The sequence below is a fragment of the Sander lucioperca genome, chromosome 4 (genome assembly GCF_008315115.2).
Source record: "Sander lucioperca isolate FBNREF2018 chromosome 4, SLUC_FBN_1.2, whole genome shotgun sequence".
Taxonomy (NCBI): Eukaryota; Metazoa; Chordata; class Actinopteri; order Perciformes; family Percidae; genus Sander; species Sander lucioperca.
This window is the reverse complement of record NC_050176.1, coordinates 32,236,628-32,264,278: the sequence shown is the minus strand read 5'-3', so window position 1 is coordinate 32,264,278 and position 27,651 is coordinate 32,236,628. Positions and strand designations below refer to the sequence as shown.

General features: G+C 41.4%; 1 protein-coding gene across 4 annotated transcripts in view; it reads left to right on the top strand.

Annotated features, from left to right (window-relative positions):
* The window catches only part of bnc2 (basonuclin 2), a 168,027-nt gene that overhangs the window by 50,794 nt on the left and 89,582 nt on the right, over positions 1-27,651 (top strand). For 3 of the 4 annotated variants that reach the window (XM_031276834.2, XM_036000074.1, XM_036000076.1), the window contains exon 2: positions 24,992-25,348. In XM_031276834.2, the coding sequence (XP_031132694.1) occupies positions 24,992-25,348 (357 nt within the window). Of the gene's footprint in view, positions 1-23,494; positions 24,029-24,991; positions 25,349-27,651 lie in introns of those variants that run through there. The other variant, XM_036000075.1, reaches the window with a different exon arrangement.

Here is a 27,651-nt window from a genome sequence, read left to right as displayed (position 1 = left end):
ACACACACACACACACACACACACGCACACACACACACACACACACACACACACACACAGAGCAGTAACCCTGCGTTCCCCTGTAAACAGTTTACAGTGCCTTCTCCCTCCCTTATGCAGACACAGGCCAAAGCGTCAGTGTTGTGTTCAGCTAATCCCACTGTTTAAGTTTTGTTGGCGGCCTCTAGCTAGGATTATGCATGACCTGAGAGGGAAAAGTCTTTCATTCGTTTGTGTGTGCATGTTTGGTTATGTCACATACATTAGGACCCCCTCTTTACCTTCCCATCCTGCACTAATCTTCATCTATATCAATCTTATAGTTTGTTTGGGTTCTGTCTCTCCCCTGTAAATCCCTCGGTCCCTCCCCAACCCCAGTTGTTTAGCTGAGTTTGTGCTTGCTTCTTGTCATTCTCCCCTTGATTGAGGTTGACCCAGCCATCTTCACAATCTCACAGTATATATATACACACACACACACACACACACACAAAGAGTTCCTGCCTGTGTGTGTGTTTTGTGTCTGTGTGGTTTTGGCTTGCTTTGTGTAGCAACGACCAAAGGTAGGAAATACTGTTTAGATTAAGTGGGTTCTGATGTCCTCTCCAGCCTCGTTCCTGCTGGATCACGACCCGTTTGTACCACAAACCTCGCTAACACTACATGCGGAAACAACAGTGGTTTTAGGGTTAGGCATAGGACAGAGGAGGTTTCTGTTATAGGATTTTACTAACCTCTTACCACATCCTCTGTGTGACTCTGTGACTTTGACCGAAGGATAATGATTACCTTTGGTGGAGAATGCATTATACAGAGAAAAAAAAAACTTTTTTGTTTCTATTAACTGATCTTGTTGTAGATATATATATATATTAGGGCTGTCAAACGATACATTTTTTTAATTGCGATTAATCGCTGCATTTCTATAGTTAATCGCGATTAATCGCATATTTATCACATGATTAAAATTATTATAAAATATTATTTTGCATTTCAGAACTGTTTTTAAGTACATATTAACAATGGAAAGCTATTCTAACCAGTGTATCTTGACTGGGAATCAAATGAATGCAAAGAAAGTTACTTTATGAACTTGACTTTAAGATTTGTATTTGTTTAGTATTTATTTACTGTAAACAAAAGAAAAATGTGTGAATCTGTCATTATTGCACAATTCCTCCAAGTACCTAACTAAAAATCCCTATCCTTACCAGAGTCAATATAATGTTTACTAACTCCTAAATAATTTTGATTACTCACTGACGTCCAGTGATCACCGGTTAATGAGACAGCATTTGTACTTTGCAGCAGTTCCAGTTAGGCTGCTTTCTCCGTGTCGTACAGACTGTGTATGCGTGAAACTACTGTCCCCCTCGACGGCAACGAGACAGGTCAGAACATGCCAACCGTAGTACGTCTTTAAGACCTCTAGTCCTCTACGATGCTGACAGGTCTGCAGTTAGTTGTTTCGCAAGAGCTGTAGTAATTTTTTGGGATTTGGTTTCATCCACAGGTCGGCAAGTAGCACTCTCCAAAATACTGCTTTGCCTGAGTGGGTAGCATGCTAGTGGGTAGCATCAACCAGAGTCACGTTAATTAGCTCGTAGGTAGTAGCTCAAGCTTGACGTGCTTCGGTGATATTTTAATTCGGCTTTACACAATGTGCATATGGCTTTCGACTCGTCTACGAGCCGTCCGGGAGTTTTGGAAAATAAAAATTCCATTCAGATTGTGTTGCTGCTGTCTTTCTCCATCACGCCTGCAGCCTGTAGCAGCAGGATGTGTTACGAGGAAGTATGGCAGCTTGATATATATATATATATATATATATATATAGATACATTTATAGATACATTTATCCTCAAAAATGTCCTTTGTTTTCCAGGTTGCACTGTAAACATCAAATAAAAGCTTGTCTTATATATGTGCAAGTTTTGAACCAGATTTTTCATTTGATTCCTTAGAGGTGCTCACGACTGCCAAACACTGAAGTCCAGCCAACTAGGGCACCTAAATAACAGCTATCAGAAATAAAGAGCTGACATCTAATGCCTGCTCTATGTTTTATTAATGGAGAAAAAGAAAACACTTTTGTCCATAAAGTCAGTGTGGTCTCTTTATTTTCTCTCACCAGGCAGTCCTTAGCTGTGAATATTTCCACTTAATCATCTCTGCTGGTACAGGAGAAGAAAATATAGATATTCACTCAGCAACCACATTTGTGTGGAAGGTTTCACCCTTAATTTAAACATTTTCAGGTAGTTGCCATATTTACTACATCTTATTTTTAAAACAACTCCAAATAACTCATGTTGTCAAACACCAATTTGCATTAGATTATCAAACTTATTTTAAGAATGTTTTTTCAAGTAAGACATTAAATCTATTTTGTCAAGTGTGAAAGTGGATTGCATGGTTGTAATATTAGTATCCCAGACATCTAAGAGAAAACTAGATGATTTTTCTTATTTTAAAAAATCAGACCAATCTTAAAGGGGCACTCCAGAGATTTACGTAATCCTGCACTTCAATGAAGTTGGGGGACTCACAGGAGACAGATTAGAAAAGGAAAATGGTCAAAACTGAAACTGCAGAGGCTGAGGGCTCTTGACCTCCTTAGTCCCTAGTATAGGTCAAGGTGGTATCCTACACTTCCCATACTGTAATCTTAAGTCTAAACCAAGATAACCCTGATGACATCATGAGGAGTATTTTGTCAGATTTGACAAAGCTCCACCAGCACCACAAAATACAAATAATCAAGTTTCAAGAACCTTTATCTTATATTTCTATTTGTCTTTTCTCCAGCATTTTTTTAAAGGTCAGATATAGTTTCATAGTGGCCTGAATTGTGTGCTAGTTTTAAGAATTCTTTGCCTACTTCCTTGGCAGTTTTTTCTTATTTGATACTTGCAAATTTCTTTAAATTACAGAACATTTACTTGTTTGTAAAAGGAGATTTTCTGCAGTGAATGATAAAGGCTCAAAAGCAGAAGACTCAAACAAAACGACAGGAACAGAAAAAAGAAAAGCATTCGAGAAATGAAAAGTTGCCACTTTTGCTGGCACACAAAATTTTTGGGGGGTTTGTGTGAGGAAGTTGTTGTGAGGTCGTGTGTGAAAAGTGTGTGATGTGATGTGATGAGATCAGCAAGAAGCAGCAGAGACACCTCCCCTACACTTGTCTCAGTGGTCCCAGCATCATTACCAGCACCACTGCGGTACACTGCCTTATCTACTGTGGCAATTGATACAGTGACAGCCACTCCTCCAGGACACACACACACACACTATCAAGGCTCAATGCCATACTCAAAGCGCTCACCAATTTACCAATTTCCCTATGGGTCCTCTTCATTGAGGCTGCAGTTTACAGCATGTGTGTGGTGGCAGAGGGATGGTAGGATACTTATTTTCGATATCAAATCTGCTGTAATGTTTAATGTTTATGTTCAGATAATGAAACATTATGTCACATCTGAGCTTCTCTAAAGATGTGATCAAGTCAGGAGAGGGAAGTTAAGTCTTTCTTTTTGTAATTTACACACACACACACACACACACACACACACACACACACACACAGCGTATACGTACATGCACACTTATGTTCTGCCACTTCATTGGAAATCTTCAACTAACCCCACGTGCCTTTGATTTGTGAGCTCAGTCGATTCAGTCACACATGCTCACAGTCATTTAAGATTATTGCTCAGGTGGGAACGATGGATGTGTCGGTGAGTGTGTGTGTCTATGTGTGTGTGTAAAGCAGGCCTCGGTGACTTCATTTATTTTAGTGGCTGAAAACGTAGCCCACACCTGTTCAACTACAACGCTCCCAAGTGGTCTTAGTCACATTAACGCTTTGAACCTCAACCACACACACACACTCACACGCAACGCAGTCCATCTGGTATTTAAACTCCACTAGAACCCAGTAAAGTTAAGATTCATTTTTATGTAGTTGGCTCTTTTGCTGTCCAAGTTCAAGGCTCTGCGCTGCTATGTGCTTTAGCACCTGGTAAAGTGGCTGTAACTGGTTTAAATGGCAAAACTGATTTCCTCTTTGAATTACTCAGACTCAAAATATCTCTCTCTCTCTCTGCTTACCTGCTCCTTCCATCTCAACCATCCTATTCAATTATTATATTTTATTTCCATCTTTTCATTTTTCTGACTTCCTGCATGTCTCCTTGATTCTCTCTGTTCACTGTTTGTATATAAAATGATGTAAGTCGATTTATGATATGTATGGAGAAATGGGAAAAGGAGATTTTTTTTCTTTGTTGTTGACATGAGAGGCGGTGCATGACAGTCTAATGTAGCCACGACCACATGTGGTTACATATGGCTAAAAACTGTATGTTTTCTTTTGGCAGCGGAGCAGAGGATGACTATTGTGCCCCTTTCAGACCCACTCCTATTAATCATGAGTGTGCGTGTTCGTGGGTGTGTGTTACTAAGAAAGAGTGTGCGTAATACTCACTGTAAATACATCAAACTAGAGCCTACACTGACTATGTATTGAAATATACACACTCACAGTGATACAATAGGTAAGGGCATAAGAAAACAGATCTGTAACTGAGCTACTGTACTTCTTTAAAGCTATATGTGAAATGGTAGTGTACAATGGCTGAGACTCTCTTAAATAGACATGGACATGAACATGAATGAATGCTTTTAATTCTGCCAATATTATTTAATATCTTATTAATTAACTATTTTATCTTAAACAATAAATATATTAATCCACACCTGCTGAGGTAAACTGTTGCCTAGCAACAGGGGCTGTAAGCAACAGAAGACAGATAAGCACTGGAAAGACAGATGTTGGAAAGGATTTAAGACTGGCAGAGGAGACCTGTTGCGAGGTGAGACTGGGAAAAGTTGAGCTTCTGTCTTCAGTTTGAATTTACTTCCCCGAAAGACAAGAACATCACTGTTGGGTGTTAGTCATGTTTTGTTCAGAACATATCCATTTGTGTGCACGTAGGCTCTGTTCAATTTTCTAAATCAGATTTAGAAAAAAACATAAGATTGAGAGTAATATGTACTGTAAGTATTTTTAAGAAAGGAAATGGTTATGGATGCCTGTTTCTAAGAAGTATAAAAGCCTATTAACCTCAACAGCAACTTTAACTTTGGTTTGCAGGCATCACAGGTTAGGATGCAAAGCAAGATAAAATATCTTTAATTTGTTAACCAGATTCACTGTGTATACTTTAGTTACAGGATTATTTTGTACCCTCTCGTGCTGGTAACCTATTACTGTGCCTCATCACCTCATGCAGTACAGTAGCTCTGTGGTCTCTGCTTTGTTTTATGACACATTTATCAAAACAGGATTCAGTGGTTAAATAAATACAAACTTTTAGTGTACTTACATGTATCGTAAATTACCGTTTTATTTTTATTTTTTAACGGTGGATTTTTACGGATAAGTGTCTGCTTTTACATTTTGAACTGTGTGTGCGTGCATATGCGTGTATGTGTGTGACCATGGGTCCTATATGGAAGCAATTACTGGCAGCAAGGGCCCTCAGACACCCACAGTGCCTCTCACTCTGGGCCAAGCGGAATGTATCTCCCTCCCCCTTTCTCGTTCTGTCTATCCATTTCTCTATTTCTCCCTCTGTCTTTTTTTACTACCTCTCTCTTTCTGTACCTCTCTCTTTCTCTCTCTGGACTAAATTACTTTCGTATGAGCCCCAACAAAGGGGCAAGGTGAAACCCCTTTCTATTTTTTATTGGGAACAAAAACTGCGGCCATATTTTAATTCACATCACACATTTCCAATTTGTGCAAACAAGCCCTGAAAATACCAGCGCTAATTAGACTAAACCTAATGTGTGTGTGTGTGTGTGTGTGTGCCGACATGTGTCCATGCTCTCATGAAAAGAGAGGCCATCTCCAGTTGCATTACAGTACCCCCTTTGGGTGCTGCGCTGGCTAGTTAGTATGCATAGCCAGAGCCATGTAGGATATGAGTTTTTGGGGGGTCCCTGCATCATGTGGTTTGGGTAGCCGCTGTCTTGCACATGTACCGTGTATGTAAATGTGTGTATGTGGCTTTGTTTGTAAAGGTAAGCTTGCTTTTTCAGGACATCCTAATTTAGAATTTAATGCTTGAAACACCATGAAGAAATTGAATTAGTGGTAAAGCATCCACTGAAAAAAGAAAACCCACAGATAAACTGGCAGCGAACAGTGACAGGATTGCAGTTGTCAGGATTTGGCAAACCGTTGTCACCCCTCTCTTGTTACAGTAAAGAAAAGCTCAATGGAGGAATAATGTCAGCCCTGCCAGCGGTCTCTTTTTCCCTGTCGGTGGGAACTGAGAAGTCCGCATTTGCCATGTGTATATCCCTCCAAACTGACTCTAAATGAGATAAATAAGTTCAGACTAAATTGGCAGCTTGCGTCCAAAGTGATTATTCTTCCCTAAATGTCTCCTCAATGGAATGGGAGAAGACTTGGCCTGCACGGGAATACCGCGGGGTGTGGCAAGGCGGTCTTTTCCAACACAAAGAAGTGATGAGTGATGGCAGCCAGAGTTTACTTGTCAAGGTTTTTAAACACACAGACACACACACACACACACACACACACACACACACACACACACACAAACACACACATGCAGCACTGCTAACCCCGTCCTCTTCAAACAGTTTGCCTCTCACTCCACACTCCTCCAAACTTGGCCCATGACAGGGTCTTGCATTCCCTTCCCATGAGCCCTAGCGTGGCTAGTCAGCAGAAGGACCCCAGATTGTGCTGGCTGCGTCGCCGCCTGCCTCGTTTGGTAGCGTGCCTGGGCCCTTCGTCTCAGTAACCTTGGTTTGCCCCCTCTGTTTGTGAATTCCTGCCGCTCCATTAGGACCACACTGTCCCCAGCAAAATGCTTTCTGGCAGTGGGCAGCTGGACAGACCGGTGGGAAAGTGAAGTGAAAGCTCTGATTGTCTTTCAGGCAAATAAATAAAGTATGATTGTAGTGTTTCACCTAAGAGTCATTTTGTGAGATTACTGGACAAAAGCAGAGAGCTGGAGTGTGGGTCTGTTATAACACGCTGCCAGGTCAAGAGTCACAAAGAAGTGACCTTTGATGATGAATAATCGGTCACAGTTTTACACAGACACATAATTACCAGTTAAGAAAAGACAGCTTCAGATCAGCAGCACTTATCGCCTTGCTGTTTGATCCTGGTTAGGATTGGTGCTTTAAGTTGAGCTGAGAGTTGTGATTGGTGATTCAAGTCTCACTAGAGGTAGCGATTGGAGGGTTTTGAAGCCTCAGATTTCATGCTGTGGCGGTGTTTTGTGTCTGCCAACACCCAGACTCTGGAGTGTTTAGCCTTCACTGCTAGTCCTGCTGTCTATGGAATTTCATGAGCTTGAATAATTTTTAGTTATGTCTCTCCATCTTTCACTTTTCTTATTCTCCTTCGCTCTCTTTCACCCAATTTTGTTTAAAATGATAGTTATTTGTGGTGCTGCGCTGGATAGTTTGTGGTTTTCGGAGCGGCTGTATTATTCCAGTATTAGGTATCTAGTCTTTCACCATAATGTTATAAGAGGCTTCCTTGGCTTAAAATATCAGATAACTTAAACACAGTAAATATTATAAATCCTCCCAGTATTTTTCAAGGTCCCATTTCAATAGATACAGTGTGGAGCTTTGATAATGTATTGTATATCCGTTGCTTCATTTAAAGGGGAACTGCACTGATTTAACACATCAAAGTCCATTTACAGGTCTTGGGGAGTAATACTTCATTTATGAAAGAATTTGTATAAAGGCTTTTTGGCTCTAAAGGGAGCTGCACAAAATAAATTCTGTATGATAAACATCTGTTGGGTTTAAAGTCTACAAGTATAAAAATGAAAACAATCTCAGGTTCTGCAGCATTGATTTTGCTGAAACTGCCTATGTGAGTCCGACTATGTTACAAAAGTGCAATGCTAAATCACTGGAGTACTCTTTATAAATGATTCATGTAACAATATTAAAAATGTTCGGAATATATGCCAACATTTTTAAATAAGTTAATTTGTGACCTGTTAATCTGATAGTTTTAACTGTTTCTACCAGTTCATTTTAGAGATGATTAGACAATTAATCAATAGCAAGCAAGAAAATTAATCATTATCAGTTTTGATGATCGATTCATTGTTTAAGTCATTTATCAAAGTAAAAAAAGCTTAACGCTTGCCAGTTTTAGCTTCTTAAATGTGAGGATTTGCCATTTTTCTCTGATTTATATAATTGTAAATGGAATATATTTTAGTTTTGGACTGTTGGTCGGACAAAACAGGACATTAAAAATCATGTTGGGCTCTGGGAAATTGTAAGCATTTTTTCTGACTTTTTCTATAGACTTAATGATTTATCGATTATTAGTCAAAGTTATTGACACATTAATCAATAATAAAGCAATCACTATTTTTTTTCCAATCTGCTAACCTGTTAATCTGTCCTCCTGCCTGCCCACATCCATGCTGATTCTTTTGCCTGTCTATCCGTTTGCTTGGCGGTCCACTGTGTCACAGCGCTACTAATGGCCATTGCTGAGCCAGCCTATTTCTAAATGACATCCTCCTCCACTCAATACAGCTGTCCTGCAGTTACACACTTACTTCTCTCTCCCTCCCCCCCCCCCCTCCTTTTTTTTTCTCCCTCCAGTCTCTCCACCACTTCCTCTCATGCACAACACAGTGGCTTCCCTTCCTCATGTGGAAGAAAAACTGTTTCTTGTCAACTTTCCCTCAATATTTTCCACTCAACATGCCTCTTGATGAAAGAACCTCGTCGTGTCTGACACACACACACACACACACACACACACACACACACACACACAGTTTCATACATCACATATCACTGGCTGAATGACTGGGTGTACGACTGGAGCATCCTCTCCCCACTGTTAGCAGCGCCCTCACCAACAGGATGATTAATTCATTCATCATTCATTCCTCTCCCCCTTCTCTCTCTACCTTTTTCTCCCACTTCACATCCCTTCCTTCTCCTTTTAATCATCTTTATCTTGTTGTATGTGTGTGCATGTTAGCAGCAGAGGGTGGCGTAGTATGTTTCCTCTATTGTAAGACGGAGATGTACGAAAGACATATGGAAGCCAAATTGAGTTTGGCCTTAGTTTGACTACAGCAACCCTGCCAGACTAAATCCTGGATCAAAACACACTCATGATTACTCTCATTCTCCACACATATCAGCTCTCCAACCTCTGCATACCCCAGGTACCACTTGTATTTAATGTAGTTCAACTGACTTTATTCATTCTCAAAGGAAAAACAGTAGCACTCATCATGACCGGATGTTCATCGTGTCTTTCCTCTGCACTTTTCTGTCCTTGGACCACACACACTCACAAACTTCCCCCTTAAAGTTCATTGGTTAATCAGCCAGGGGTTCCAGCATCCTAAAAGATGGTGGTGGCAACATTTTGGCACTGGCAGCTCATAACTGGATTGCTGTAATTATTCATTGGGAGAGTGATGCCTTCCAGGGGCTGAAGATTGATTAGGTTTGATATGCGACTTAGTGTAATCTGTCTTTGACCAGGGCTCCTGTCCAAATTGGCAGGAATAATAAAAAGAGAGAGTTATTTTTTAAAGAGAGCGTAGAAACGAGTGAGCAAATGAAGACGGAGGTGGGTGGACAAAGGGAAAAGAGAAAGATTGAGGCATATCCTGTGTCATGTCTCTTGTGGCACCCTTTGCTATACACAAACCATCAATCTGCAAACAACAACGGCAGGGTAACCATTTTGTTTACTGTTGAGCAAGGCTCCCAAGCTACAATAAAGCTATTACAACCTTACAATTCAGCACCTCTTATTGTCAGTATTATTGTGTACTTAGTTCAAAGTGTTGGTTTTATAAGCACATATGGGGTATTATTTTCTTTTATGCCTTGCTTGTTTTGTCAGCCGGACCAACGCGATCCTCGGTTGTCTCATTTTCCACGACTAAAGTGTGTCTTCAGTTAATCCTCCAGTGTAAGCATGGCAGAACTTAAAAGGCTCTGATTAGGCTGTTGTGTCCCACAGGTTGGCTAGATATAAACTCGTGACACACTCGCAGTGCACATACATACCCTAGAGACCTCTCTTTGTGTTAATTAAAGGAGTCTCAACTGCAATTAGCAGGCTTTACAATGAGCGTACCCACAGATAGACACATACATGCACACACGTACACATACACACACTGAAACAGATACATCCAAATTGTGAGCACATTTATGGGCCCACAAACACTCTTTACAGTTGCTTAAGTATCACTGTGCCATTGCATTTAGATGTTAGGTCAACTACACCACATTGTCTGCGCTGTCTGCTGATGGTCGCTTTTAAAGACGTTGAAATGTGACAGCCACTTTTAGCAGTGACTTAAATGGTCAAATAAAGATTGAATGCTGAAAAGAAAATTTTAATTTGCTCTATTACTGAGACCTAAAATCTTATTTTCTTAAAAACATATGACAAAACACATTTGCTTCAAGAATCTATTAGCATCTTGCATTGTGTCCTTATGCTCATTATGTTGTTTTAGAACTGCTACTACATGGAAGAAGTAAAGTCACCAGGTGTTTATTACAATGTAGAGGGTAGGGTTTTTTTATTTATCCATCACTTTTTCAATACAATGGAGGCTATTTTTACCAGCTGCAACAGCAATGCTGGTATTGTTTTTTTTTACCTTGTGAGTCTGCATGTCATCATGACAAAATGTTTTCCTGGAGGCACCTACTGTAGCGGAACCTACCACAGTTTTGGGTAACACTTTACTTGAAGGTATCTACATAAGAGTGACATGACACTGTCATGAACACATAACACTGCCATGACACAGTCATGACACATGAACCCTAACCCTAACTCTAACCCTAACCCTAACCCTAAGTTGTCATGACAAAAACCGAATGACACTCACTAAAAGAAGCGTTATGTCATAAACGGTTATGACTTCTTTATAATGTTTATGACACGTTCATGACAGTGTCATGTCACTCTTCTGTAGATACCTTCAAGTAATGTGTTTATATGGCTGTCTGCAGGCAGATTTTGTCATTGTGGAAGATGCAGTCACGAAACTTTACAGGTGTGTAGTTGAGATCAAAATTAAGGGTGATTTTAAAATGGGTTTGATCCGAGCAAGGACGCCAGAAGTAGGGGATTAGAAAGTAGGGGCCTTTAATTCTATTTAACTCTAGTAATCTGGGTTGGAAGCAAAAAACGCAGATACAGATCGCAAAACCTGAGAAAATAAAACAAAAACTACCTGCATTTTGGTTAACTTTAAATATCTGTGTTTTTTTTGTCTTTTTGCAATGAACCTATGCTCATTGGGCCTCATTCACCAATATCTTCCTAAGTTTTCTCTTAAATATGTTCTTAAGAAAGTCCCTAAGAAAAGTCTACGTCGGATTCATGACGTGTTCTTAAACAGCAGAATTGTTCGCACCTGTGTTCTGATTGATGAATCTCACGTCTTCATAATTGAAAGCGCGTGCCAGTTGTTCCTAATTAGCATAAGAAAACGCCCCGCAAATTCCCATATAAGGACATAACACTTCCTGTGCACCTCCTGGGAAGCGGGAGACCGCGTTCCAGGGATAATTGTCAGAGTCGCAGATGACTTGTACATTGCAGTGGTGGAGGAAGTACTGAATCTCAGTACTTAAGTAAAAGTACAAATAACCAGAGAGAGAGAGTAGAAGATGTCCACTACCACAAACAAGGCCAGCTGGCTTTTAAAAAAAGTTCCTATCCTAACCAGCATAAAACGGAAATATGTTGTTAGAATCGGAATGCGGTTGGTTTTATTTCTGGATGTATTTTAAGACGGTTTTATTTTCTTTAACCATGCAAGTAAGCAAATAAAGTGTGTGAAGCAGCGTAAATGGGGAGGAGATGTGAAGAGGTCCAGCCAAATAAATAAGATATGCGCACGTCTTACGCTGCCTGGAGTAAACGACGCTGTGGAGAGAAATAGATGGCAACTATGATTTAAAAATGGGAATAATAAAAAAAAAAAACATTTTCATTTTCACTTTTACCGGAGGCTGTATTACTGAGGGTCAGCGGCGCTGCGGCGCTGCGTCTGGGCTCTGGAGCACCGGAGCTTGGAAGCCGATGAAGGCTCGGCGATGCCCCATATATATCTATGGTAACCAAACTTCACTGGTGAGACAAACGTGTGACGGTCAGGAAACTGATCAGAAAATGTAACCAAACGTTGTATAAAATGTAGTGGAGTAGAAAGTATAGATAATTGCTGCAAAATGTAACGAAGATACGTGAAAAATATAGGCTACTTAAGTACAGTAACAATTTGTACTTTGTTACATTCCACCACTGCATTTTGGCCCTATAAATAGCGCGATCAATCACCAAGTAACGTAGGATTTAATCAGCTAAATTGCTGATATAAATTGCAGTGTTAGTGTTTCTTTGCATACTATTATTTTTTTTTCAACAAATGATCAGAAATACATTACAGTACAATACTATCATTGTAAACAACTGTAGAATTAAATAAAATGCAGTAACCAATTATTTGGAGAAAATTATCATCACTTAAATGTGCGTAAGAGTGCTCTTGAGTGTTCGTAGATTTTGTTCTTAGCTAAGAACAAATCCAAGATAAGAAAACATTAGTGAATGTCAGAATCTTCGTAAAAAGTGCGTAAGTGGGGTTTAAGAACACATTTCTTCTTAAGAACGGTTGGTGAATGAGGCCCAATATCCTGTGTCTTGTATAATTTTTGTAAATGGAAGGACTATAAGACTTAGAGGGTGAACCTGGTACAGCTGGATAGAGAACCTCAGTCAGTACTGTTGCAACCCCACAAACTGAGAACTGAGTGGCTGTGCTCTCCCCGTTAGACCTAAACATAGAGCCTGGGTCCATGGTGGCCAAATGGCTCATCTCCTTATGTACCAAATTAGACCAGAGCTGTCACAGTGTGCTCCAGCCTTGTCTACAGGAAATCAAGGCCAGGTGGAACTTAAGTGAATGAAGCCCCACTTCGGCACATTCTAGCTGGGGAGATGGTGGTAAGAGCAAGGGCCCCCTGGAGTTTGTCAGAGTTTGGGAAAGGACAATCACACACACGCACAGGTGCGAATAGCTACTCGCTGATGTTTGCACATGGGCACAAATGCACAGTGGATAGGTGCTGTCAATTATGTGGCAACGCTGCTTAGCCACTCCTCTCCCATATTTACTTATTTATTGCCAGCGATGGCTGCGATGACAAGGCCACTCACTCTCCGAAAGCCTCCAAGACTCCACGACATCCCTTCAAGCGGTAGCGTAAAAATTTTAAGAGCCCCAGGCCTGGTTTGATGATTTTGACGTGAATTAGTGCGTAGTCGAGTTGTCGGGTGCATTCAGGGGGCTAACTGTTCTAATGCGTTTACCCGCTTGCCTTTTGAGTGTGTGTGTGTGTCTCAAAGCGAAGCAAAGTGTCACTTAATAATTTAGTCATTGGTTTCGTCCCCCTTGCCATCCATCCATCCATTCACAGCCCTTTATGTCTTGCCTCTGGGAATGCGGCGGCCATCCCTCTGCCTCTCAGGGATTGATAGAACCAGCACAGACAGGTGACAGAATCCGGTGTGGTGGGGTGTAAGGACAAAGTGAGAAAGATTGACTGTGAGAGAAAGAGAGACAGACAGCAGAGTGAACATAAACGCTCAGAAACATACAAGAATTAAAGGAGCATGAGATGATTTATGAGTGAGAGGAAGATGATAAACAGCAGCCACTTTTTTGAATCTAAATTTTTACAATGCAGGTTCATTACACAGAACAACACATCCGTTCTGTCATTAAATATGTCTTACGTGTCTTATGTATTAAAGCAATGCAACGCAGACACGCAAGATGGAATATGCGCCCATGCCTTACACACACACACGCACGCACGCACGCACGCACGCACGCACACACACACACACACGCACACACACACACACAGTTGGGTTTCTGGCCTCTGTGCATTCCAGATGTAGACATTTCTTCTTTCTCTCTCTCTCATCACTGTTTCCAGACTAATAGGTTCTTGTTCTCTGTGGAAGTTGTTCTAAGGCAAAAGCGGGAATTTAAAGCCTGCACGCCAAACCTGTGGCTACGGTTGTAATAATCAAATAATGTAACTTGGCCACGTGTAAGAATGTGTGTTAATACACGAGAGCTTTCAACACAGTCTCTCAATGCCAGTGGCCTCCTATATATTTTAATATGACTTGATGTTCACTTAACCCCCCCCCCTTCCTTGTAATTGAAACCTGATGGTGGAATAATAATCGTTTCTTCATATATTTTTTTCTGCTTTCTGCATTCAGTAAGCTGATTTTTGCCTGGGCTGTTGGATAGTATTCAATTACAAGACGTTTGAAGTAGGGGAGGGCATTGTGATGGGCATTACACTTAGAACCTCTCCAGGGGTTCACCGGAAGAGAAGCTACATTACTTTTTAAGGTGCTGATTGTTGGGTGCATGTAGAACTTTAAAAATAAAAAATAACCACTTTTGAAGCGGCACTTTTTTCCTGTTCATCCACAAAAACAAAATGAATAGAAGAAGGACATGCTGGGAGTGAGAATTGAAAGTTTTTTTGTGATTAAAATAGTCTTTACTTACAAGTATCCCAAACCCAAACTTTGTTGCTTGTTTGCTAAGTGGTTTTCCTACCACAGGATGATTTGTGTGACATTTATTTGGGGGTTTTGTTTGGCCGGGGAAAGTCACAAGTGTTTGTGTGTTTGTCGTGTTGTTAGTGGTTATGCTCCTTGTCATGTGTGTGCCATAAATAAAAGACTCCCCTGGCTAATGTAACCCACATGTTCTTTAGTTCCCACCTCCCTCTCAGCTCAGCATTTGTTTTCAGGGAGGATTCAGATGGTACACATGCCTCTCAACTTTTGTGAGGTCATTGAATTTTTATATTTTTATATCAAAAGCAGTTGTGGACTTCCCTGTTACAAAGGCTAACGTGTGATTCCCATTACTTCACTACCTCACCACTTAGCAGATGCACAGCTGGTTACTGATGACCTCTCTCGGAACATTTGGACACACAGTCATACCTAGACATAAGTATTAGAATAATAAATCCCTGTTTGCTTGGATTTTAGTCTCAATTTGACAAAATTAGTAATTTCATATGCCGTATTGGACCAAATGTAAGATGACCCTGACCATAAGACGGCTCCCCCTTTTCCAACATCTGGTTTTGGAAAAAGACTCATCCTGTTGGGAGTGTTTCCCTGAGATACTTTTAGGAGAAGAGAGTCCTCATCCTTGAAGCCTTTTCTTTCATAAAAGTGATACATGAAATACTTCCATTAAAACCATATAGTGTAGCTTGTTTATCAGTCTTATACTCACACTCTTGGAAGTAGTCAGAATTAGTTTGGCTGTTTGTATTTTTCAGGCTGTCCTCATGAGCTCATCATTAAATTCTGTGACACAACTAATTCTTGGCTACTTGACAGAAGATTCGGTCCCTGGTTTTCATTGGTCAGGAATTTATTTTCTTATGTGGCAACAAAACAAGCCATCACAACCATGTCTCCAAGGAAATGCAGCAATACAGCAACGGCAAATATGTTTTGAAGGAAACGCAATGCTGGCCGGTTTACATTTTCTATAAACATAATGAGGAAATGTTGTTAATGACAAAAATATTAATACTGAATGTATTAGTAAAATATTCACAGACAACAGATTTAATTAGTTTTCTGTTTCCAGTCTTGCAATGCAGTGTCTGCTTGTAGTAACATCACATTAATAGCTTTTTTATGGTTATGTTTAGGCACTGCCAGTACTTGGTTTAATATAGAAAAAGTATGCAGTGACTTAACATTTATCCCAAACCACATCAAAGGGTTCATTTGCGAAAAACAGATATCTCCGTTTTATTTATCTTCCTAAATCATGTTTTTTTTTGTGCACTCAAAGCAATATCAATCAAACTGGTATTGGTTTATTAATTTGAATTAAGAGATTACGTTAGCCATCACAACATAACTGGTAAAACCAATTTTGTTTTATATATATATATATATATATATATATATATATATATATATATATATTTATATAAATGTAATTTTTAAATGAGAGGTTTGGCCACCAGAAACTCCCGTAAGTTAAACTTGGCTACATAAATACTTTTAGGGATGACTAACTCGAAAAGACACATTAAGGACTTGAAGAAAATCATTAGCCTAGCAACATTAAAGCTACAAACAGCCCACAATGCATCCCTCACTATAGGAGCCAGCATTCTGTGCACTCAAAAAATACCTGATGTTGGAAATTCGTAATTGTCAAGTCCTCAAATATAATATGACACGGAACGCGAAACATTTTCAAATGTAATTTCCACTGCTTTTTAAGCCACTACAGTAATGTAATACTACTTTTCCTGCTGCTTTTCCGGTCAGTATTTTGTCCCACCACAACAAACAGCAATCCTCAAGCAAACAGTTATGAAGGTCACTGTAACAACCACTGGCATTACACTCTCTTTTATCTGAACCTCGGTGAGAGGAGGAAGTGTTTCAGTGAGTGTCAAAGGGAGCAGAACGCTAAAAGAGGTAAAGATGTATTAGCGAGGTCAGAAGGGAAAAAAATCTGAGGGCTGTGAGAGAGGAAGAGTAAAAACAGAATAATGAGAGACTGAGAGATGGGAAGTTAGCAAAGAGAATAGAAGGACTTTGTCAAACTATCAGTGCTAGGTTGGGTGGAGATTGGGTTGGTGGTGGTGGTGGTGGGGGGCTGTACAATGGGGGCGCTGGCAGGGTTGCCACAGCAGTGTTCCGGATGGGCAGGCGGTCTCCTCTCTGGGGGTGAGGGGGGACGTTGGGCTGTCAGGGAGCCTGGCAGGTAGAGACACAACGCCCTATGACTGGGGGGGAGCACGGGTCAGTGAGAGAGGACAGGAGTGAGGGGATGGAGGCAGCGGAGGGGTAAGGTGGAGGCCTGTCTGATGAGGTGAGAAGAGAGAGAGTAGAAGGGGAGGGAGACATGAGGGAAGTAAATGAGGGTGGAGGAGGAGAAGAGCTAGAGATGATTAGAAGAGAATTATCCAAGTGTGAGTGTGGATGACTGCAGTTAGAGGAGGAAATAAGAAAAAGCAGAGCGATGGGCTCAGGGTGCCCTGATATACACATCTGTGAAATGCCCTGAAACCAGCCCAGCAAGTATTGGAACTCAACCTCTTCTTCTACTTCTATGTCTTCCTCTGCCACACAGTATCCCTACACCTTTTAGTTCATATGTACTGTGACCCTTTCTCTGATGCCCCACACCTTTACTGTGGTTTCACACAATAGCATATGTAGAATGAAGACCAGCTAACAAAGATGCTACAGACTACATCAGAATGTGAACAATCCCAATATTCATATTCTCCTTTTAGTATTTTTAATTTAACATTTTCTGCTATGTTTGAGATCTTCTACTCAAGTCCTGGTGGGATCTGGAGACTCGAGTTACAGAAATACAGCAGTTTAGAGATGCACACATGAACTTTTCCACCATTCTTCTGTACAGTAAAACTGTCTACATAATAACTTCCACCGCCTATTGATGCCAAAATCCTATTGTGGGGGTCAGTATATTTGGGGTTAAAATAAAATGTTATTGTACTTTAGCAGCAAAACCTGGCTGGAAAATCAGGATAGTGTGCTAAATGGAGAGGTCATTAAAGTTTTGGTAAGTCAAAGTCAGTTTGTGGAGTTCATGTTGGATGGAGGGTGATGTGCGAAACAAAAATGCACTCAGGAAATCAAAAAAGTCCAAAATATCTTCGGTGATGTCTTTGTTTGCTTCGTATTGTAAAGGCTGCCAGTAAAAGTAAACTACTAAAAGGCACAATATTGTATTAATCAGAAGACTGATTTCATTTCATGCGGACTTTACACAAAAAGCTGCATTTTTCAAGCAAAAATGTCAAATATTCACTGTTTCCAGCTTCTCAAATGTGAATATATGGTGGCCTTAATATTTTATAAAAGCACATTGAATGTCTTTTGGTTTTGGACTGTTGGTTGGACAAAACCTGGGGCTCTGGGTTCTTGATAAATCTTTCACTATTTTCTGACATTTAATAAACTAAACAATTGTTCCAATAATTGAGAAAATAATCTCTAATAAAGTCTCTAGAGGAGGCACTTTATTTATGACATGTATGTTTGTTTTGGGGTAACGGACAGCCTGTATTGGTATTGTGATAACCTACTAAATTGGTGTGTGTGTGTGTGTGTGTGTGTGTGTGTGTGTGTGTGTGTAGTGGGGTGAAAATGGAGTTCAGGAAAGGTAAAGCAAGGGAAGCCGACAGGTTGCTGTAGGGTTTGCTGTAATTTGGTGAGAAGAACAATGGATGGTCAGCTCGGTGCCTGCAGGGTCAAAGGTGCAGATGTGTACTGGATATGTGTGTGTGTGTGTGTGTGTGTGTGTGTGTGTGTGTGTGTGTGTGTGTGTGTGTGTGTGTGTGTGTGTATGTGTGTGTGTATGTATGCAGAGTGGGAGCAGGGGAAAGGAGGATAGAGATCTCAGCAAATCAGCCCTGCAATGCAGCTAACGATGAAATTAAGCAGCGTGGTTGACTTGAAATAGGTGGTCTCCCTCTGCCTGGCCTTTGGCTGCTATTAGCCGTTCCACAGACAAGTGTTCAGTCAGGACTTTCATCAAGATCTGTGTGTGTGTGTGTGTGTGTGTGTGTGTGTGTGTGTGTGTGTGTGCTCGCGCGCGCATGTGTGCATGCGTGTGGCTACACATGTGCACCAGTGTCGTTGGCGCTAATAAAATTGTAGTTTCTCTCCTGATCTCATAAGTGAAGTCTTTGCTTCTTGGAAAAACAAAACTAACACTTGGAGCACTTCATACATAACGTGTTATTAGGTCATGAATCGCCAAATAGACATTAGCAGATTGTGTTCTCAACCATTCATCTTTTTTACAACAAATATAGTTGAAGATCGTATATAACTTAAGACTTAAGACTTGAAGAAGACGCTCCGCTGGTGTTTATTTTTTCCCTCGTTTTTTTTAACAAAGGTGCACTTATTAGTAGAGGCCAGATGCAGTGATCAGTGACACAGACAATCATGTGGCTGTCTATCGTTTCTCTCAGACCTTTCGGTGCCCTCGACTGTGTCTAGCTACGTCTTTCTCCCTGTCTCCCTCTCTGCCGTTATCACAAGTGGAGGGCTGTTCCTGTCTGTGTCATATGATGTCTTGTGGCCCTTTAGTGGTAGAAGAACAGTGACAGTTCTATCCCTGTGCCATCTGATCGACACGCTATTCCTTGTCACATGCACTGTTATAGAGTGTGTGTGAGCAGTTCTGTATGACTATAAATCGTGTCCCTCAGCCATGTGCTTATGTGTCTACTGTACAAAGGCTGCACTCACTCTTTTGGAAATGCCACTTCCCACCAGTGATGAACCATGACTATTATTGTTATGGTCTGTTTATTTTAAATAATATGACCTCAAAAGAACAAAAAAATCTCAGAGCTTTCAATCTGCAAAAAAGTTTGGATTACAAAACAGCAGACCGGTTGAACTCTAGATGTTTCTTTCACGTAGCAATCTGAAGTGAACCAGTGTTCTCTCGCATCCTCATCCTGTTTCTGTGGCACATAATCACCATCACTGCACAAATTATGTTGTTCCACTTTCCTCTCTCTCTCTCTCTCTCTCTCTCTCTCTCTCTTGCTCTCTCTACCTTTGCTTCTGTCCTTCCATTTGCCCTTGTTTAAGTGTGTAAAAAGCCAATTTCAGATGGGTTTTGCTCTGTTGTGATTTCATTCCATTAAAAAGTATCCCCCCTGTAAAAAAAAAAAAAAAAAAAAAAGAAAACAGAAAAATAACACAGAAGACAAGCATCTTAATTATGACTTTTTGATGCCATCTGCATCTGTTTTGTGCTCATTGTTCGCTTGAACAGGTTTTCGCACTTTGCATAGAAAATGGAAAGTAAGGTACTTTGCCTCTCAAGATTTAAGAGTGTAGAAAGGGGAATTGGTTTTCTTGAGACTGTCGCACACAATTTCTGGGCTATTTGACCCATTAGATGTCAATGTTTGGGAAACAAACAGGCAGGGCTGAGAGGTTTGAGGGGTATAGTAATGTGGGATTTGTGATGGAGGGTGCCTTATAAAACACACTTGTAGCTTACGAAAAATAAAAAATGTTTTAAGTCTAACTTTACTCTGTGTACTTCTTTTACTCTCTTTTACCTGGCATGCTCTACAGGCTTTAGTTTATTTTACATTACATTATTTTACATTAAATTATCTTTAAATTATATCTTATCTATAAATCTGTACTTTACAAATTACAACTTGTACACTTAACTTGGAGCATATTACAGCCATTCACACCAATTAAATAAATTACACTATTACATCACATTATTATACACCACCAAAATTGGTATTATATAAAGAGAGAGTTAAGAATTAAAGTTCAAAGCTTCATAGTTATATGCACAGAGGAGAAGTTGTACTGTCACACACTAAACAGACCTAATTGTAATTAGATTATAAATCAAGTCTGTTTCCTGTACCAAAACAGTATCAAAAAAAGAAAGTTAGGGAGACTAAAAACAGAAGAAAGAAATAACTGACAAAGTATATGAATTGATATAATGGATATCACTGCCAAAGTACACCTAAAAGAAATGATATGACTTAAGGTATATGAGTATACAAGTTTTCACTACGCTGGCCTAAATCCATCATTATCAGATTTAAAAATTACTCAAGGCAATACATTATCAAATAAAGAACCAAAATAAGGTTGTGTTCAAACTAGATCAGGCATTGCGGTAAAAATGCCAGTCCTCCCAGCCAGAGCTGGATCGTGCTACATATTTACTGTCCATTACGCTGCACGATTTATACACATTTTGACACCTTTTTGGCCCTTATTAAAAAGATTTGTTTACAGATATTTAAATAGCTATCTTTTTTTTTTAAACATTTCTATTCTCTACAAATGCATGGACTAATGACACCCCCCCATCAGCATTTCCTGGATGGGGGTAACTTATACATTTGGGTAACATTCTCCTATAATTCTGACTCTGGAAATGTAGGCTTTGCTCTGTAACTCTTCAATCTTGACAATCCCCTTTTGGCTGCTTGGATTGTAAGATTGTACCCCAGACTGAGTGTGGAAGTCACTGGGGAATAAGGCAGAGCTTTAACCTCATACACACACTTGTATTGATCCACGCAAGCCTCAGTGACTGTTGCTACAGAGCCGGCCGCACTCTGTCATACAGGGCTCCCCTGTCACTGGTCACCGGCAGCTAAGGAGTACTACAACACATCACACACCAGTATCCAACCCACACCCATCAGCCTCTGGTGCTAACACACTGCCACCAACCCTGACCTCCCCTCCTGCCTCACCCAACCACCCTCACTTCCCCCACCCTCTTTTTATTTCCTTCTTTCTCTACCTCACTTTTCCTCTAATGAGTTGCAACACTGATAACGAGCCTGATGATCTTCCATTGATTCGGCTATCACTTGCTTGTCTGGTAATTGATCCGTAGCTGAGCCTCTAGTTAATTATATGGGCTTCGACATGGACCCCTGCCCTGGGGGGAATTCTCAAGTCCTGCACAATAATAGTTTTAATAAAGGAGCCTGTGAATCCCCTGCATCCTTTTTTCCTACTCTCTTCCTGCTTCCCAGCATTTTCATCTTTCTATTTCCTTCTTCCTCCCAGTTTCCCTTTTAAACTTCTTCATCTCGGTATTTTTACTTCTGTGTCTCTTTCTCATTTCCTCTGTCATCATGGCCATTACCATCAGCAGAGGCAAAGGGGAAGGAAGGGAACGGGAAGAAAAAGAGGGAGAGTGAGCAATATTGGCTGAGTCCACTCCTCCCTCCCACAAATAACAGCCATTAACCAGCCAGGTCAGAAGCTGAGCCACCAGCTTGACTTGAAACACTGAGTGCCACTCGAAAAAACCCACATACTCGCACATTTACAGACGAGGGGGAGGAAGCGAGATAGAGGGAGAGAGGGGAGAGCTGGAAAGCAAAAAGGAACCTCGGCTGCTAAATTGTCACTTAATATAATTAGCCTTACCGTTTCAATAAGTTGCTAAGAGCAGAGCGTGCGGTACTTGGACAGGAGGTGACACACGCTTCTGACAAGGTGCAGGCCACTATGCAAAAGATAGATTAAGAAAAAAAATAGAAAGTGGGAGAGGGAGGGGGGTGGTGAGATAAAGAGACCTAGAAGTGGTGAAAAACATCACAGGAGACAAAAGCAGGAATAAGATTCAGGCAGGGAGGGAGAAAGAAGTGACGATGTAAATTGAGCTTAAGACAAAAGACACATTTTCAAAGTGGTAAGACACACACTGTATACTTTTCTCTCTGCTCGCAGAAACCCCTTGTACATACCAGTAACGGCTGGTGTGATAATCTCAGCAAAGGTTAACAGTATACTGCCATTAGTACATCGTACAAAAGGCTTTTAACAGACAACCAAGCAGCTGTCTGCAGCAATTTACCACAAAATTTGAAATGACTTTATATATCAGAAACCATTTAATGCAGCCGGAGAAAGAAGTTCTCTATCTGTCCCGCTCTCTTTTGTTCCTTCAGTGGTAGAAAGATCACAGTGACATTTCCCCCGCGCTGTGGACTGAGGCACCTAGTCTGTCATTTCTCTAATGATGGTGGGGTGAAAAGACTGGGGTGGAGAAAAGGGGATTTAAAGGGAAGAGAAGAAGGAACGGAGGAGGAGATGGGGGGGATGTCTTCATTGTTTGAGACATGTCCTATGCTGTGTCAAAGGAAGAATAGATATCCTTCCTCTTTTTTTTGTTTTATCCTCCTGTGTGTCTTTTTCTCTGTGTCTGCCTCCCTTTACTCCTCCATCCCTCATTTTATTCCCTTACCTTTGCTGCTGTGGGGACCAATTTGGCTAAAATGGAACCTCTTCCTCATTTTTTTCTTAATTAAAATCTGAGAGCCTCCGCGGGGATGTTCCTCCGTGTGTGTGTGTGTGCCTGCCAGTGTGTGTGTTCCTATGCATGCTGGTGGCAGATTGCCTGCGTTCCATTAGTCTTTCATTAGAGTGGGAGAAAATCAAACAAAGGCAGCAGATTTTTTTTAGAGATGTCTTTTCTTTTTTTTTTTATTGCCACCGTACAAATAGATTAATTCTCAGCTGTGATTAAAGAATATTTTTGTTAAAAACAATACTACATTTTCAAATTTTCAAACAAAGAAACAAATAGCCTACTTGATAACAATCTGCAACGGTGATGCTTCTCTTCAAGATGTTTTTCCAAGGAAAAAGCTCTTTTGCTAAGCACCGTGTGCGTGTGTGTGGCGGGATGGTCCCTCAGGGGAACTAAGTTGCTTTGAGACGTGCCGGCCGCTCGCAGCGCAAATGGTAATAAGGCAGGGGGACAAACGCTCCCTCCACCTTACCCACACTTGCCCCCACCTTCCTCCTCCTAGCAGAGGAGGGGTGTGTGTAAGTGTGTGTGTGAGGAAGCGTGCAGCGCGATGTCATTGAGCATCTCAGAGTGGAGCGGCACAGTTGACTCAGTTGAGCCTGCACCGGCCCGACACACACACATGCTCACTCGCTCGCTCTCACAAGCTCTCGCTCTCTCGCACACACACACACACACACACATACATACAAGCTCAGGCGCTCAGTTCAGTTCCTCAGCGGCTGCAGCGGAGTACAGAGGAGTCAGAGAGAGAGAGAGAGAGAAAGAGAGAGAAGCAGGGAGAGAGGAAAGAGAGAGGACAGGCGGCACAGACGTCGAGCGAGGGACACAATCTCAGAGAGAGAGAGAGTAAGGGAGAGAGACAGTAAGGGAGAGAGAGAGTAAGGGAGAGAGAAAGGAGCAGGAGGCAGGGAGAGCTGGATAGCTGGTGGCTCACTCCCACATCTCATCTTCACTTTGCTGGGACAGGCACAGAATTGATGGTAAGAGACATTCATGCATTTTATTGGCTCAGCTGTTTGCTTTAGAAGACGCTTTTCTTGGGACTTTTTTAGTATTTAGAATCATTTACTTTTTTTTTTAATACATTTTTGAACACAGTTTTTGTGTGAAACTGTTTATTTATGTTTCACAATTAGTTGTTGGCTTGCTGTTTATGATTAACAATATAGTATACATTTTATATTTAAGACTCACTTATCACATTAGAATCAAAAATGAATGACATAAATTTGTTTTTATCCTTATTTGTGCATGTGTTTAGTGTTGAGTGTGCTGATAGCAGCTCACAGTTTGTGCAACTTTTTCTCTACCATGTTTCTGAAATTTCTTTAGGCTGATATTAGAGCACTAGCATATCTGAATGTGTGCATGCATGCATGCAGGTAAATGTGTTTCATTGTGTGTATTTGCATGTAAGTGTGTTTGAGTTGAGTCCAAGTACAAAATGACTGACAGATTAAAGCAACAAAAAAAAACTGAGGCCACAAGCAACATCATGCACCCCTCCTCGCTAATTCCCATAACTCCCTTTTTTTTCTTTTACTCCATTCTTGCTCACCTTCTCATCAGCCCCCTCCTCACCTCCGTACTTCTCCTCATCCTTCCTCACCTCAAGTGCTCCGCTCATCTTGCCCTGTCCAAGATGAGGCCCCTGAGGAAATTCACTGCAAGCCCTCTTTTCTCTCTCTCTCTCTTCTTGAGAATTAACTCCACACACACTCCTCCGCCATCAGAGCTGCCAAGAAACCTCACACACACATACTCCCTCAACTCCCCTCTCACTGCTATCCTCCTCGAGAAGCAGGACCAGTGCAAGAGGGAAAAAAAAAGGCAACACGACCCCAAAAGAACACACCTTCACTGACTTTTTTTTCTTCTCTCCTCCTTCACACTCCCACATCCCTCCTGCCCTCCCTCTCTGTCTCTCGCTCTCTCTGTCTAAGTCCAAGGAGGCAGAGTTGGATGTGAGAGGCAGTAAGTGCGACACAGTCCCACAAGAGCCCAGCACGGACCCGGAGCCGCCCAGGCCACCTCCAGCTAAGGCTAACAAACCCACCGGCACCGCTGGCGTTTGCACGAGCATCCCCTCCAGTAGCCACAGTAGCAGCAGCACCACCAGCAGCAGCAGCAGCAGAAGTGGTCTGGGTGGCATTAGCATCGTTAGCAGCAGCGCTGAGGGAGCAGGCGAAAGCTCCATGCAGTTCAGCACCAGACCGCCTAGTGCTGAGCAGCCGGGCTTCATGGGGACATGGCAGCAGCAGAGCACTGACAGCAACCTCCTCTACAGAATGTCCCAGCAGGTACGTCAGCTCAGCCTTATCCCTTCATCCTCTCCATCTCTGCCTCTTCTCTCCTTCCCTCTCTCCACGTCTTCAGTCTATATTCAAGGACCAAACTTTTATATTTTTTTCTCTTTGATGTATGTTCAGACATTTGCTGTTGTGATTCTTACCACCTCATGGTTTGTGTGTGGAAAAAGAGAGTGTTTGTGTGTGTGTCAGTAGGTGTGTGTAGTAAACTAGGGGGTAAGGGGGTGGGGGTGGGGGGGTGTTGTAGGCAATGTTTTTGTTTGTGATATTTCAAATTCAATTTTGGAACTTTATTTCCCCACTTTTGGAATATATCCAATTTGATGTGTCTTTATGTTGTTGTTCTACACACACCATGTGTGTTCCTTTTATTTTTACTAATTCAATGCATGAGTCATTTTCTGACCCATAAAATATCTAAAAATAGCATATTTTGTGTATTTGTAAAAACACACATTTTAATGCAAAATGTCCACAATATCGAATAATTCATTTATTTCACCGTTTGATGGATTATCCCTTGTCCGGATTTGTTACATACATGCGTAAGTCTCCGTAATTGGTCTGTGAGCGGTGTGGAGTTTAAAAGCAAGCAATAGCAGTGTTTTGGTAACCTCAGTGCCGATAAAGACTCGGGAAGGGGCACCCCTCTGGGACCGGTTAATTGACTTCATGTGGCCGAGGCAGGAAGCCCCTCGCGCGGCTACAGAACAGCAGAGGAGCCGTGAATGAACACAGGCTCGCATGGAAAAGTCATAATGATAACGGATAGCCTGCACCGGCTGAGGAAAGTCCACATTTCCTCCCGACATTACTCGCCTGTTATCGTGGATGTTACGCTGAATATCGCAGTTGTTTAGAAGCTTTTTTTTAAAAAAAAAAAATCTTTTCAAGCAGCTCCCAAGTTAGAACAAGAGTTATTTTTAAGGGACGGGGGGTTTTGTGGTTTCGTGGGATAAATGTCAGGTAAGGAGAGGGAAGAGGAGTGAGAGTTTTGTGCAAATGTGTGTGTGTGTGTGTGTGTGTGTGTGTGTGTGTGTGTGTGTGTGTGTGTGTGTGTGTGTGTGTGTGCGTCCGTTCGCGCGCACGTGTGTGAGGGGGAGACAGTAAAGATAGAGGATGGTTGTTAGGTTGCAGTTAATCATAGCGGGACCTGCAGGCTCTCCGTACCATGCACATGCTGTTACAAACTCAAGCCACAGTGGCTCTTGCGCAACAGCCGCGGCTCTCTCTCTGTGTGTGTGTGTGTGTGTGTGTGTGTGTGTGTGTGTGTGTGTGTGTGTGTGTGTGTGTGTAAATGAAGAGAAACTTATTCTGTCACCTTGACGAGATTAACAGCCCGTAATTTTTTTTTTTTTTTTAGCCCTAGCCTATTTATTATCTCAGAGGTGTAATCATGAAAGGGTAAGGGTGTGTTGAGACTAAAACATCTATATGTAACTTCGATATTGTTGTGTTTCTTAATGAAACAAAAAAAAATCCTTTTCTGCATTTCACTTCACAGCCATATATCTACCAAAGATGACTTATTTTTTTAAATGAATTGCATCCCTGCTCTTTTCATTCAACATCTTTATTATTAGGCCTATTGTTTATTACAAGCCCCTGTCCTTAAATGTTCCTAAAGAAACGATTATAGGCTACAAAGTATTGATACGTTTATTGGAAGAGCCGGGTGTGTACAGAGAGGAGAGCGCTCTTCTTCTCTCCTCATCTCCCGGTATGAAGCAGGTGGATGGGCCCCTGCGCTCAACATCTGCTGGGACCCCACGTTTGCATCCCCAGTCCTTTTTACAAATGCGCACCGTTGTTTCAATATAATCAGCTGAGGGACTCGCTGTTATTTATCCTTCCTCGCACCACTTAGAAGACATCTTCCCATGTTTAGTAGGCATGACATAAATTCTCCGAAGGAAGCCTGTTCCTTGACAGACTCGCCTTCTTGGAATCTAACCGATAATGACTTTGTGTTTGCCGAGGCTGGCGCACCCTGGGGTGTTGGAGGAGAGAAATGCGTTATGGGCTTGTGTTTCAAAATCTCCACTATCTCCCTTAAAGATCAACTAGGTGACACGAGGGATGCGGTATTTTATCGTTGTTAGTCCAAATTATATTTCCATCTGATCGATGGAGACGCAGTGCGTTTAGGAGATATGCGGCTGCATGTGGTGAATAGCAGGGCATCAGCAAGCCCAAACATTTGGCAATACTTTAGACATTCCTTGTAAAACATACACACACACACGCGCGCGCGCACACACACACACACACACACACACACACACACGCACGCA